The sequence below is a fragment of the Dendrobates tinctorius genome, unplaced genomic scaffold (assembly GCF_039654945.1).
Source record: "Dendrobates tinctorius isolate UK_male_01 unplaced genomic scaffold, ASM3965494v1 ptg000196l, whole genome shotgun sequence".
In the NCBI taxonomy this organism is placed as follows: Eukaryota; Metazoa; Chordata; class Amphibia; order Anura; family Dendrobatidae; genus Dendrobates; species Dendrobates tinctorius.
In genome coordinates, this window is record NW_027361863.1 from 2,121,911 (window position 1) to 2,135,048 (window position 13,138).

The 13,138-nt window shown below is 44.2% G+C and overlaps 1 protein-coding gene across 2 annotated transcripts in view; it reads left to right on the forward strand.

Annotated features, from left to right (window-relative positions):
- The window catches only part of ENTPD1 (ectonucleoside triphosphate diphosphohydrolase 1), a 131,468-nt gene that overhangs the window by 77,257 nt on the left and 41,073 nt on the right, over window positions 1-13,138 (forward strand). For both annotated transcript variants that reach the window (XM_073552786.1, XM_073552785.1), the window contains exon 2: window positions 6,143-6,270. In XM_073552786.1, the coding sequence (XP_073408887.1) occupies window positions 6,143-6,270 (128 nt within the window). The remainder of the gene's footprint in view (window positions 1-6,142; window positions 6,271-13,138) is intronic.

Below are 13,138 nucleotides of genomic sequence, written 5' to 3' on the forward strand. Positions count from 1 at the left end.
TGCTGTAAAATCCTTTTTGAAAGCTTTCGTGCCTGATATTAATATGAGAATTTTATGAATTATGAGTCCAGCTCTGTCTCATCTTAATGTCAGATTTATACTGCCATTCTGACAGGGATGTTCAGAGTAAGCATACCTGCCTCATTAGGTCTAAGAGAGCTATTTAATAATATATGTAGCTTGAATTGTGCAATCTAGTGACACTTTTCACTATTTATTATAAATTGTAAAAGTTTGTGACCTGCCGGATCGCTCCAGTGTTTGTTGGGGGATTGGTAAGTCACAAGTCAATGTAAGTCTACAGTTGATGACTTAAAATATTGAGGGTAACCTTCCCATCCACTTTTTTTAGTGGAATGTTTTTTGAAGTTCTAAAATACTAACTGTGTATGGATTTATGTAGCAAATATTAATGGGGTTTTCCAAGGGAATGAGTGAGAAGTAGAGTGAGGAAGTAGGCATGCAGAGAGCTTTCCAGTAAGTGTTTTCTCTCCCCAGAGCTGGATTCATAGCTATGCTCCTCAGTACATAGAATATCTTTCATGCTGCTGCTTCTCTTGAACATGTACTACAAAGAGACACAAGGAAAGGAATCTCTCATGTCTATGTGTGCTGTGTATGGGAGAACTCATAGCAGCTTGTCTTTACCCACTAACTCAGAGACAACTGATAATTTGAAATACAGCTTGCAGAGTGGAAAACTGGGGAAAAATACGGGATACAGGTCATATAATAGCTGAATATGGTGTGATTCCTTATGTACTCACATATGGCAGCTTACTCTGAAAAGTCAACTCTCTGTTCTAACTTCCAGAATACACTTGCATTTTTACTCTTGGCGTGCTCAATAAAAGACATGAACGGGACGACTAGTAGATATCAATCACACCACTTTTAATTAAATACCAATACAAAAATGCACATAATCCCAAATGGTTCACATATCTTGTCTTTCAACTATAAGTTCATATTGTGTTTTATTTCCATACATTTTTTTAGTTTTGTGGCTGCAGGACATATCTTGGATAGGAACATACTGTATTTATAGAGATTTAGTGGAGTTAATGTTGATGTCTAGTTGAGGAGGAATATGTGATCGTCCCCAAACAATGCATGGAGCTAGAACATCAATTCCGAATGTGAAATGAGATGGAACGTGGCAGCTGCTGTCATGTATCCTTCATATCCGACACCGTACGCCGGCAGGATCGGCACATATCTGATGAAAATGACACATAGTCTGCGGCCTCCAGGATTTCTTTACAGTGCGCAGTGTGAGAAGTTGAAGGGTTTTTTTGCCATGGGCTAGTGAATGCAGGTGAAGGACATGCTAAGAGTTCTCCTAGCCTAAACCATCTGTCAGATCGAGAAGAAGCTTTATTCTGAAAATGAAGGGAGATTTACTGTCTGTTCCAAAATCAGAAAGTCCTCGAGGATATAGGATAGACATAAGTAAATGATACATTGAGTTGATTCTTCTGGTGCAGCTCTTCATCAATGCCATGTGTGAAGTACGAAGAGGAATCCAAAATATGTACGGTATTTCTTTTACATTTTGATTATTGACATCCTTGATTTACCATATAGTGATGAAATAACACTGAGCAATTAATAAACTACAGATAATAGCTGTTTTTTTAAAATATTTATTTTTATTGATCTATTAATTTTAGGCATCAAATGTGTTACCCTGGGCGCAATCTCCAAGTGCGCTCCTGTAAGTTACGCTCCTTGATCAATGACTGGTGAAGTGCTGGATGCATACCTCTAAGGCCAACACCCATATGGATACTTTTATGTGAAATTTGTAATTGGCCGAGACCAAACTAAATGAGTCTGGGGCTGAACATGCTGTGTTTACCCGCTGAAGACCCTGCTTCTGTACCGCCATCTCCGTACTGCGCAGGACTTCAGTAGTGACATCCTGACTACAGCAGGGGGCCCCTGTAGCCAATGACTGGCGTCAGTGGTCTTGTGCCATCAATATTGGCATCACTGCTTAGACTAGTGATTAGCTGCAGCGGTCACAGGTTGTACAGGGACATCATCGCTGCAGACTTGTAAACCAAGACTGGTGGGGAGCAGCGTAGTCATGATTATTTTGTTTTAATAAGTTAGGATTGTCCTAAGCAGAGAAACTCTTATAGAAACCCGACGTTTAGAACACAGTTAGGCTGCTTTTACACTAGCCGTGTTTTTGCGGCCCCAATAGATTTTTTATGGAGCTGCAAAAACGGCCTGCAAAAATACATCGGAGCGCCGTGTGCCGTATGGCCGTGAGGGCCGTATATACGGCCGCGAAAAAATATCGAGCTTGCTCGATATTTTTCATGGCTCACGGACACGGCCTCCATTTAAAACAATGGTACTGCAAAAACAACGGTAGCTTGTTTTTGCGGTACACCGTATTTGCGGATCGCCTTTTTTTCCCTGCAATTTGTTACAAGAGGAAAAACCGAGAAGGTTTTTTGTGGCCTGTTTTTGCGGGAGATCACAAAAAATACGGCCCGTAAAAATGGGCTGCAAAAAACCCGGCATGTGTAAAAGTAGCCTAAGACTTATTTAGGATGGGAATTCACCATAACGCGTTCATACATTCACCCTGAGCTTTCCCAAGACTTTGTGACCTTCTTCGCTAAGATAAGAAGCCCTAAGGAATTCAGCATATGAAAGGACACTTTATGGCTTTTACATTCTCCAGTTTACTCCACTGGACATTTATCCCATAAATGTAATTAGTTAGAACAGACCCATGTAAAGTCTCTGACTTCTCAACAACCTTATTGTTTTCTTCCAAATTACACATTTGGGAACCTCAAACCAAGCTTCTTAAAATGGATCTATCACTAGATTGCACAATGAAACTGCATATATTATTTATAGTTTTTGTAAACCTGATGGTGATGGTGTAATTACTTTGCAAATCTATGTCAGAATGGCTGTAATATTCCTTGTGAAAGTTTATTCTAGCCCCTCAGTGTCCCTCCTCCCTGCTGCTGCTGAATTTCTGCATTCCTAGCCAAAATGACAACTCTTCAGTCTCCCCCACCCTTCCCTACTGCTGTATTAATTTCTGGCAACCGAGCATGATTGAAAGCACCTCAGTGCCCCTCCACTGTGCTAGACTAATTGACAACTCCTCAATGTCCCCCCTCCATGCTGCTGAATTAATATCTGCCCACTGAGCATGCTTGTCAGCTCCTCAGTGTCCCACCTCTATGCTGGGGAATATCGCCCACCAAAACTGATGGACAGCTCAGAGGTGCTTCTATTCTGTGCTGCCAACGCTCCTCCACAGAGTATGACAACTCTTAAGTGTCCCTTCGCTGTGCTACTGAAGCCCCACGGACCTAGACTGATTGACAGCTCCTCAATGTCCCCCCTCGCTGCTGCTGAATTAATGTCTTTCCAGCAAGCCTGATAGACAGCACCTCAGTGCCTCTCCTCCCAGCTGCTGCTGAATTTCTATCCACATAGCCTGATTGATAGCTCCTCAGTGTCCCCCCCCCCCCCAGCTGCTGCTGAATCTCCATCTACATAGCTCTTCAGTGTTCCTCCTTCCCTGATGCTGTTTGTCAGGCTGGGTGTAGAGTGAATACAATTGAACTCAGGATCTCTTTCTAATTTTAGTATCAGTATTACACAGTCGTTCTTATTAAGGATTTTCAAAGTAAGTACATCAGCTTCATCAGGTTTCAGAATCTATTTAAAAATGTACGCTAGTATTGTAAAATCTGCTGACAGATCCACTTTAACAAGTCCCAAATGCGTAACGCATCAAACGCTGTAGCATTTATATTTCCAGAGCGTTTTCTTCAGGCCACATCTTTTAAAATATGATTTTTTTCCTAATCTTTTATAGGAGCCATGCTAAAAATATCTAGATACAAATAGCTGAAAGAGAAGGCGCTTTTTTGTAAGCTTGGGTCTCCAGGATGCGCTCCTTAAATATCCTTACCCTTTGGCCCCTTGCTTATTACTACGTAGAAGAGGCTTTATTCCTACAGAACAGGTCCTGCACAGTGTGCAGCACACAAATGCCTAGTTTATTGAGGTCGCCCTTAATGTCAAGCGATGCCGACAAGACACTGGCCTGTTCTCTTGCTTATTATGTAAATGAAGTCACGGAAAAAAAAAAAAAACCAGTTCAGTTAAGGAAAGCGATTCTATCTTGAGCACTTCTTTTTCTTTTACAGAAGTGTTTGGCTGAGCGGGAATATATCCAGATGGAAAGAATGTGCTTTGTAAGAGGCAGTGAATGGTACAGATTGTTAATTTGTACAAGGCCATGCTACAGGGAATCCCGGCTTACACTTCTATGACATAATTCCACCGGAAAGCAACGTATTGCTTCCTATTTTTTTCAATCAAAAACAAGGGAAAAAAAAGGGAGAGAATTGGCTTCCTTTCTGGAAAGGTTTCCATAGTTTAATATTCAGGGCATGAACTTAGAAAGTCTTACTGTCAAGCTTGTGTGAAAGAAATCTGTATGGCAGGGGCATAATTATAGGGGGTGTAGAGGTTGCAGATGCATCTGGAGCTTAAAGGGGTCACAGTGGTAGTTGGGTCCTGGTACATATTTTTAATTGAGGCTCAGAAGCTTTAAATGGTCACTGTTGCTTTAACAAACTTTGGATAAAAAATAGTAAAGTAAATGTAAGACACTGTGTGATATATCTTATCAGAGAAATAATATACTTTTTTCTCCACTTATGAGACACCTCTTCTTCCCCTGCCTCATGAACTCATAATTCACTCCTTTTGGTCAAAATAAAATGAACTACCTGCTCACTGAGGAATCAGATTACACCTCCACTTTGAAATGTACGATGCAGACATACACAGTATGGTGCTACTGATTTCTAATAAGTGTTTAACATTTTCTAGAGCTGGATTTACAACAACACTGCTCAATATTGCTGTATAATATTCTCCCAACCTGTTGCTGCTTCTGAATATGTTGGTATAGAGAGAGAAGAGAGCAGGATTCCCTCATGTCTGTGTCATGACACAATTTGGGGAATTAATCCAGTGACCTATTGCTGCATGGTTGGTTCCTCTGTCTGTTGAGCTATTGCCCTTTCTTCCCTGTCCAAATGATAATGGTTTCTATTGTCTTTGTTTTTGCTTCTTGGTTTGCTCTTCTGCAAGTATTTATCATGTTGGTTTGCCCTATCAAATTCTGGTTTGGATTTTATATGTTTAGCCTTCACTGCACTTCCTTGCTGGCTATACCTTTTTGGTGGATGTGTGTTTAGGAATTCCTGCAGTGGGTCTGTCTGCTTTCTCTCCCAGCACCTTTTCCTTTTACCGCAGTTAAGTTTCTGGGAGGTAACTTGTTCCTTTTATTCTGGTTCTCCTTAGTTTTTCCTCTGTATCCAATATGAACATGTTTTAATTTCTCATCCTGGGTTTTCATAGCTTACTTCACACTTTCCTCTTCCCTTGTTTGCAGTGTGTTATGGTCTCCTCTCTGGTTCTTCAGGATGTATGAGAAACCCTTCGATGGCTGTTAGGGAGTTAGGTTTGAGGTGGTGTTTTTGGTTGTTCTGCTAGGCCCTTTATAGTCTGTACAGGGATTAGTTGGCAGTAGGTGCGGCGTCTCCCTGTGGTTGAACTTTTCCTTTTTCTATTAACGTGTCATAGCAGTCTGTGTATGCTGCGCATAGGAGACATCATAGCAGATCCACCCACTAGCTCAGAGACAACTGAAAACTAGAGATATTGCCTGCAGAGAAGGGATCTGATAAAAATACAGCATGCAAGTCATATAATGGCAGAAACGTGTTATTCACAAACACACCCATGACTTCTTATTGTGGTCAGTATGCTTTAAGTTACGGTTCTGCTTCATGGAAAGTATCTTATAACTGCAATATGAGAAATAAAAGGATATGTAAAACTGTGATATATTAATGGAACCTTCCCCCCAAAATACAAACTCATCCATGACAACATGTAATATAAGTCGTCATGATTAGTAAACCTTCCCCACTCTGTGTTTTGATTGTTCACCATTTAGATCGGCTTACTGTCTTTAACTAAAAAAGTTCATGTTCATACCCAAAGGCTAAAACCCTGCCTTGCTCATGTCATTTTCTCTGCATGTGTAGCATTTACATTGCCTTTTGCTTTGTTACAGTTGCGAAACAGAAGAAGACATGGAGCAGAAAGGTTCTCTTCATCCTAGGAGTTCTTTTTATCTTGGGGATAGTTGCTTTAATTGTAGTAGCAGTCGTGCAGAACAGACCTCTTCCAAAGAATCTCAAGGTAAAGCCCTTCACGTCATTATCGTTTCCCATATATGAGTTATAGTAATGACTAAAAAAAATGATGGAGCTTTACAAGTACTTGTTTTTTGTGTGTGATGACCTGTTGTTTATTGCTACCATTTTGGAGAACATACAATCTTGTATTTTTTTTTTCTTTTTATTGCATTTTTTAGAACAGGAATTATGGCATTTAGATTTTTTGCCTTTTAAGTCATTTATTATATGGTTAATTATTTAATATATTGGGAAGAGGGGCATGATTTCAAACTTTGAATGTCATTTTTTTTTATACTTACTTTTAACTTAGTAATTAGCGACAATCCTTGGATCACATGTACAATACATCGCAGTATTTAGTAAAAATGCTGTTTTTCTATGCTGCAAGGGAAGAGAAGTCATGTGTGCTGGAAGAGTCCTTAACAGGAGCCAATCTACTTAAAAAGGACCTGCCACCAGGTCAAAAGTGGCCAATTGGAGTTTTGTTTTTTTTTTATATCCGCCATATGGTTCCAGACATATGGGCCTTATTATTTATTGCTAATTTTTATGGTCTTTACCAAGAGACGACGATCATAGAGTAATAATACTGTACAGAGCAGCCTAAATACATGCCTCCTGAGAATAATTTGAGCTATGCCTCATTGGCACTAAATAAAAAGGTCCATATCTCAGGAACGATATGGCAGATTTAAAAATTAAAAAAAACAACCAAAAACGTCATACTGAGGGGAGGAATGGGGATATAATTAGAGCAAAAACTGCTCACTTTTGACCTGGTGACTAGAGTTGAGCAAAGTTTTCAAAATTTGGTTCCGATTGCGAACGGTGGCTAATATTGTTTTTGCAGTATTTGCTGAACGTCATTGGCGTCAATAGGAGTAGAAATGATCGAATATGTTCGGAACCGATCATCAAGCATAAAATTGGCACAAATTGGGTACCAATATAGCACAAATATGGCAAATTCAGCGACCGATTCCGAACATATTCGCTCAACTCTACTGGTGACAAATCCTCAATGTGAACACAGCCTAACACTGACCAAAGTTTGCTGACTGAGTAGTACAGTGATACGTCCACCCACCTATGTTATGGCATCTTACAGTTTAATTTATTCATACACTAGATGGAGGCGGGATGCTATCGTATTAGGAGGGCGGTAATGTCACGATGGGGGCAGGCTTTACAGTGTTGAGAATCTCTCCCCCCCATGTGCTCACCCACCTATCCACTCTCTCTTTCCCCATGTGCTGACTTCTCCCGTCTGTGCTCTCTTCTTTGACCTGTCTACCCCATGTGCTATCCCCCTTGTCTGCTGTCTCTCACCTTCCTGTGCTGTGTTCTCCCCTCATGTGCTGTCCCGATTGAGCTGTCTCCCCCCTGTGCTCTGTCTCTCACCCCTGTGTCTGACCGTGTACAGAACATACCACAGCTCCTGGGCAGGGGAGGAAGCAAAAGACAGTACTGACATTACAGCAGGAGATTGCAGAGGATACATTTTGTGAGGTAAAATATTGTTTAAAAACAGTCAGTGAAATATTTTACCTCACAAAATGAATCCTCTGTGATCCCCTGTGGTAATGTCAGTATTGTCGTTTGCTTCCTCCCCTGCCTAGGAGATGTGGTATGCTCCGTACACGGTCAGACACAGACACTTTTTAAAATGAACTTTTGTTCGTGGGAAAACCCCTTTAATGTGACCGGCTTCCTCTGCCTGTAGACACGTCGCGCATCTGCCAACGGGATCAGCCGAATGATTCTCTGCACCTGTGTGGAATTCACGCAGGCACAGTGCGATGGTGTTCCGGTGGTGGTACCGCGCAAGAGGCTGCGTGAGTGTGTGTGTGTGTTGCGTACGGCTTATAGTGCGTGTGTGGTGCGACGGTGTTCCGCTGGTAATACCGCGCAATAGGTTGGTACTAGCAGCAGTTTCCATGTTGAGACACCCATCACTTGGGTGTCCCAATATGGTGGTCGGTGAACTTCCTCCGCTTGGAATTCTGGGATACGGTGACATCTGGACAGAACATGAAAATGAAAACATTACAAGGCAATTATATACCGTATATACTCGTGTATAAGCCGAGATTTTCAGCCCATTTTTTTGGGCTGAAAGTCCCCCTCTCGGCTTATACACGAGTCATATACTGGGGGGGATCGGCGGGGGAGGAGGGAGCGGGGGTGTCAGATCATACTCACCCTTCTCTGCAGCTCCCCTGCTTGTTCCATGTTGTCGGCGCTGCTCTCTTCCTGCTTCAGCTGTCAAATGGTACCCGCTCATTAAATATGCGCATATTTAATGAGCGGGTACCACGTGACCGCTGAACCAGGAAGAGAGAAGCGCCGACAACATGGAACAAGCAGGGGAGCTGCAGAGACAAGCGCCAGGACCCGGTGAGTATGAAGGGGGGGTTGGGGGGCATATTCACCTGTCCCTGCGCTCTGCTGTCTTGGGTCCTCTGTAGTGACATTCAGGTCAGAGAGCGCTATCGCTCTCTGCCTGCACAGTCACTGCAGAGCGAAACGCTGATGAGCAGGGGGCAGCGATGGAGGTGAGTATGCATGTTTTTTTTTTTTTTTAAGGGAGGCAGCGGCAGCAGCAACTTGATGGGGCCACTCACTGTGCAGCATAACTGGGGCCACTCACTGTGCAGCATAACTGGGGCCACTCACTGTGCAGCATAACTGGGGCCACTCACTGTGCATCATAACTGGGGCCGCTCACTGTGCATCATAACTGGGGCCACTCACTGTGCATGATAACTGGGGCCACTCACTGTGCAGCATAACTGGGGCCACTCACTGTGCAGCATAACTGGGGCCACTCACTGTGCAGCATAACAGGGGCCACTCACTGTGCATGATAACTGGGGCCACTCACTGTGCATGATAACTGGGGCCACTCACTGTGCATGATAACTGGGGCCACTCACTGTGCATGATAACTGGGGCCACTCACTGTGCATGATAACTGGGGCCACTCACTGTGCATGATAACTGGGGCCACTCACTGTGCACATAACTGGGGCCACTCACTGTGCATGATAACTGGGGCCACTCACTGTGCATGATAACTGGGGCCACTCACTGTGCATGATAACTGGGGCCACTCACTGTGCAGCATAACTGGGGCCACTCACTGTGCAGCATAACTGGGGCCACTCACTGTGCATGATAACTGGGGCCACTCACTGTGCATGATAACTGGGGCCACTCACTGTGCATGATAACTGGGGCCACTCACTGTGCACATAACTGGGGCCACTCACTGTGCATGATAACTGGGGCCACTCACTGTGCAGCATAACTGGGGCCACTCACTGTGCAGCATAACTGGGGCCACTCACTGTGCAGCATAACTGGGGCCACTCACTGTGCAGCATAACTGGGGCCACTCACTGTGCATGATAACTGGGGCCACTCACTGTGCAGCATAACTGGGGCCACTCACTGTGCAGCATAACTGGGGCCACTCACTGTGCAGCATAACTGGGGCCACTCACTGTGCAGCATAACTGGGGCCACTCACTGTGCAGCATAACTGGGGCCACTCACTGTGCAGCATAACTGGGGCCACTCACTGTGCAGCATAACTGGGGCCACTCACTGTGCAGCATAACTGGGGCCACTCACTGTGCAGCATAACTGGGGCCACTCACTGTGCAGCATAACGGGGGCCACTCACTGTGCAGCATAACTGGGGCCACTCACTGTGCAGCATAACTGGGGCCACTCACTGTGCAGCATAACTGGGGCCACTCACTGTGCATGATAACTGGGGCCACTCACTGTGCAGCATAACTGGGGCCACTCACTGTGCATGATAACTGGGGCCACTCACTGTGCATGATAACTGGGGCCACTCACTGTGCATGATAACTGGGGCCACTCATTGTGCATGATAACTGGGGCCACTCACTGTGCACATACCTGGGGCCACTCACTGTGCATGATAACTGGGGCCACTCACTGTACATGATAACTGGGGCCACTCACTGTGCAGCATAACTGGGGCCACTCACTGTGCAGCATAACTGGGGCCACTCACTGTGCATGATAACTGGGGCCACTCACTGTGCACATAACTGGGGCCACTCACTGTGCATGATAACTGGGGCCACTCACTGTGCATGATAACTGGGGCCACTCACTGTGCAGCATAACTGGGGCCACTCACTGTGCAGCATAACTGGGGCCACTCACTGTGCATGATAACTGGGGCCACTCACTGTGCACATAACTGGGGCCACTCACTGTGCACATAACTGGGGCCACTCACTGTGCATGATAACTGGGGCCACTCACTGTGCAGCATAACTGGGGCCACTCACTGTGCAGCATAACTGGGGCCACTCACTGTGCATGATAACTGGGGCCACTCACTGTGCAGATAACTGGGGCCACTCACTGTGCACATACCTGGGGCCACTCACTGTGCATGATAACTGGGGCCACTCACTGTACATGATAACTGGGGCCACTCACTGTGCAGCATATCTGGGGCCACTCACTGTGCATGATAAATGGGGCCACTCACTGTGCAGCATAACTGGGGCCACTCACTGTGCAGCATAACTGGGGCCACTCACTGTGCAGCATAACTGGGGCCACTCACTGTGCATGATAACTGGGGCCACTCACTGTGCACATAACTGGGGCCAATCACTGTGCATGATAACTGGGGCCACTCACTGTGCAGCATAACTGGGGCCACTCACTGTGCACATAACTGGGGCCAATCACTGTGCATGATAACTGGGGCCACTCACTGTGCAGCATAACTGGGGCCACACACTGCAGATAACTGAGGCCACTCACTGTGCACCCTCGGCTTATACACGAGTCATTAAGTTTTCCCAGGTTTTTTGTGGCAAAATTAGGGGGTCGGCTTATACTCGGGTCGGCTTATACTCGAGTATATACGGTAAATATATTTCCTGGAGGCAAAATAGAAGAACAATGCAAGAAACGGTTCTAAGAAAAGTTAATAAAAGAACAAATATTTACTAAACCAGACATGACGGGAGACATGGGAGGTTCTTTTCTAGTTGTAAAATGTACCCAAACATGTCAAGATCAGAAGTTTTATATATCTATTGGAGGGGAAACGTTTTACATCATAAAGACAAAGCTAAGTTAGTTTTGTACATAAGTATTGACCGTGTTGTTCATATGGGAGTTGTGGGGTCAGGGAAAGCTTCATGCTAGATATGTGTAACCCACAATTAAGATGGCAGCGCATACTCCATAATATGCCTTATCTCCCCTTGTCAGGTTTATTTTCATTGTGCAGCTTTTATCCAAGAGAGAACCTCATTAGTGTCAGCTTCAGACTGTAACGTACCATTTACTGAGTCTGGGAGAGATTCCAGAACTAAAACTGCTGACAAATGTGCAAGATTATATACGGCATTACACAATGAGGCGGCTCTGACACGTTACAATGTGCCATCCTATATTTATCCCATATAGGCGTACATGTTCTGATGCCAGCACAATCTGCAAGTTGTGTCTATGTACATAGGTGTCGGCGTGTGATGCTGCTCATCTTCTCGTCGGTTCGGCATCCAATTACTTAAAGGGATATTCCAGATAAAACAAGTTATTGTTTTAGGCACTGTGTGCTAGACCTATAGGAGTCTGACCACTGAGACCCGCACCGATCGCCAGAATGGGATCCATGTTTTACCCATTTTAACAAAGCAGTGGTCGCACCTGCACATCAATGCTTTATTCGAAATCTTTGGGACTGATGGAGACAGACTATGGATAAGTGAGAACTTGTTATTATCAGAATACCCCTTTATGTTCATTTCTTGCTGCATTCCCAGCAGACAAAAATGCAGCTTTTATACACCGCACTCTGGTAAAGTTTAGACTACAGCAGACCTTCCAAAATACATTAGCTTTGTGACAGGTGAATCTCACAAATAGAGCCCCTAAAAATCGGACAATCCATCATTTTGATAGATAGCCCTCATCCCCATGTTATACTATGAAGGTGTGTACATGTCTGATTTTAATTTTCTCGGACTGACTTGAGCCAAAGAAAAAGTTGCAGCATGCACGAGTTGTATCCGATTTGGATCGCACTCGGCCAATCATGTCTGTGAGTCCATGGAAAAAAATTGAACCCCACTCGTATGACATCAGAGTGGGATCCAGATTTTATACTTATCCGAAAAAATCGGATCCCACTCTGATCAGTTATATTTCTGGCTTCAAATGAGGTTTATTGTACTAACAGAAAATGTGCAATCTGCATTTAAACAAAATTTGACCGGTGCAAAAGTATGGGCACCTCAACATAAAAGTGACATTAATATTTCGTAGATCCTCCTTTTGCAAAATTAACAGCCTGTAGTCGCTTCCTGTAGCTATTAATGTGTTCCTGGATCCTGGATGAAGGTATTTGTGACCATTCCTGTTTACAAAACAATTCCAGTTCTGTTAAGTTTGATGGTCGCCGAGCATGGACAGCCCGCTTCAAATCATCCCACAGATGTTCAATGATATTCAGGTCTGGGGACTGGGATGGCCATTCCAGAACATTGTAATTGTTCCTCTGCATGAATGCCTGAGTAGATTTGGAGCGGTGATTTGGATCATTGTCTTGCTGAAATATCCATCCCCTGCGTAACTTCAACTTCGTCACTGATTCTTGCACATTATTGTCAAGAATCTGCTGATACTGAGTTGAATCCATGCGACCCTCAACTTTAACAAGATTCTCGGTGCCGGCATTGGCCACACAGCGCCAAAGCATGATGGAACCTCCACCAAATTTTACTGTGAGTAGCAAGTGTTTTTCTTGGAATGCTGTGTTTTTTAGCCTCCATGCATAACGCCTTTTTGTATGACCAAAC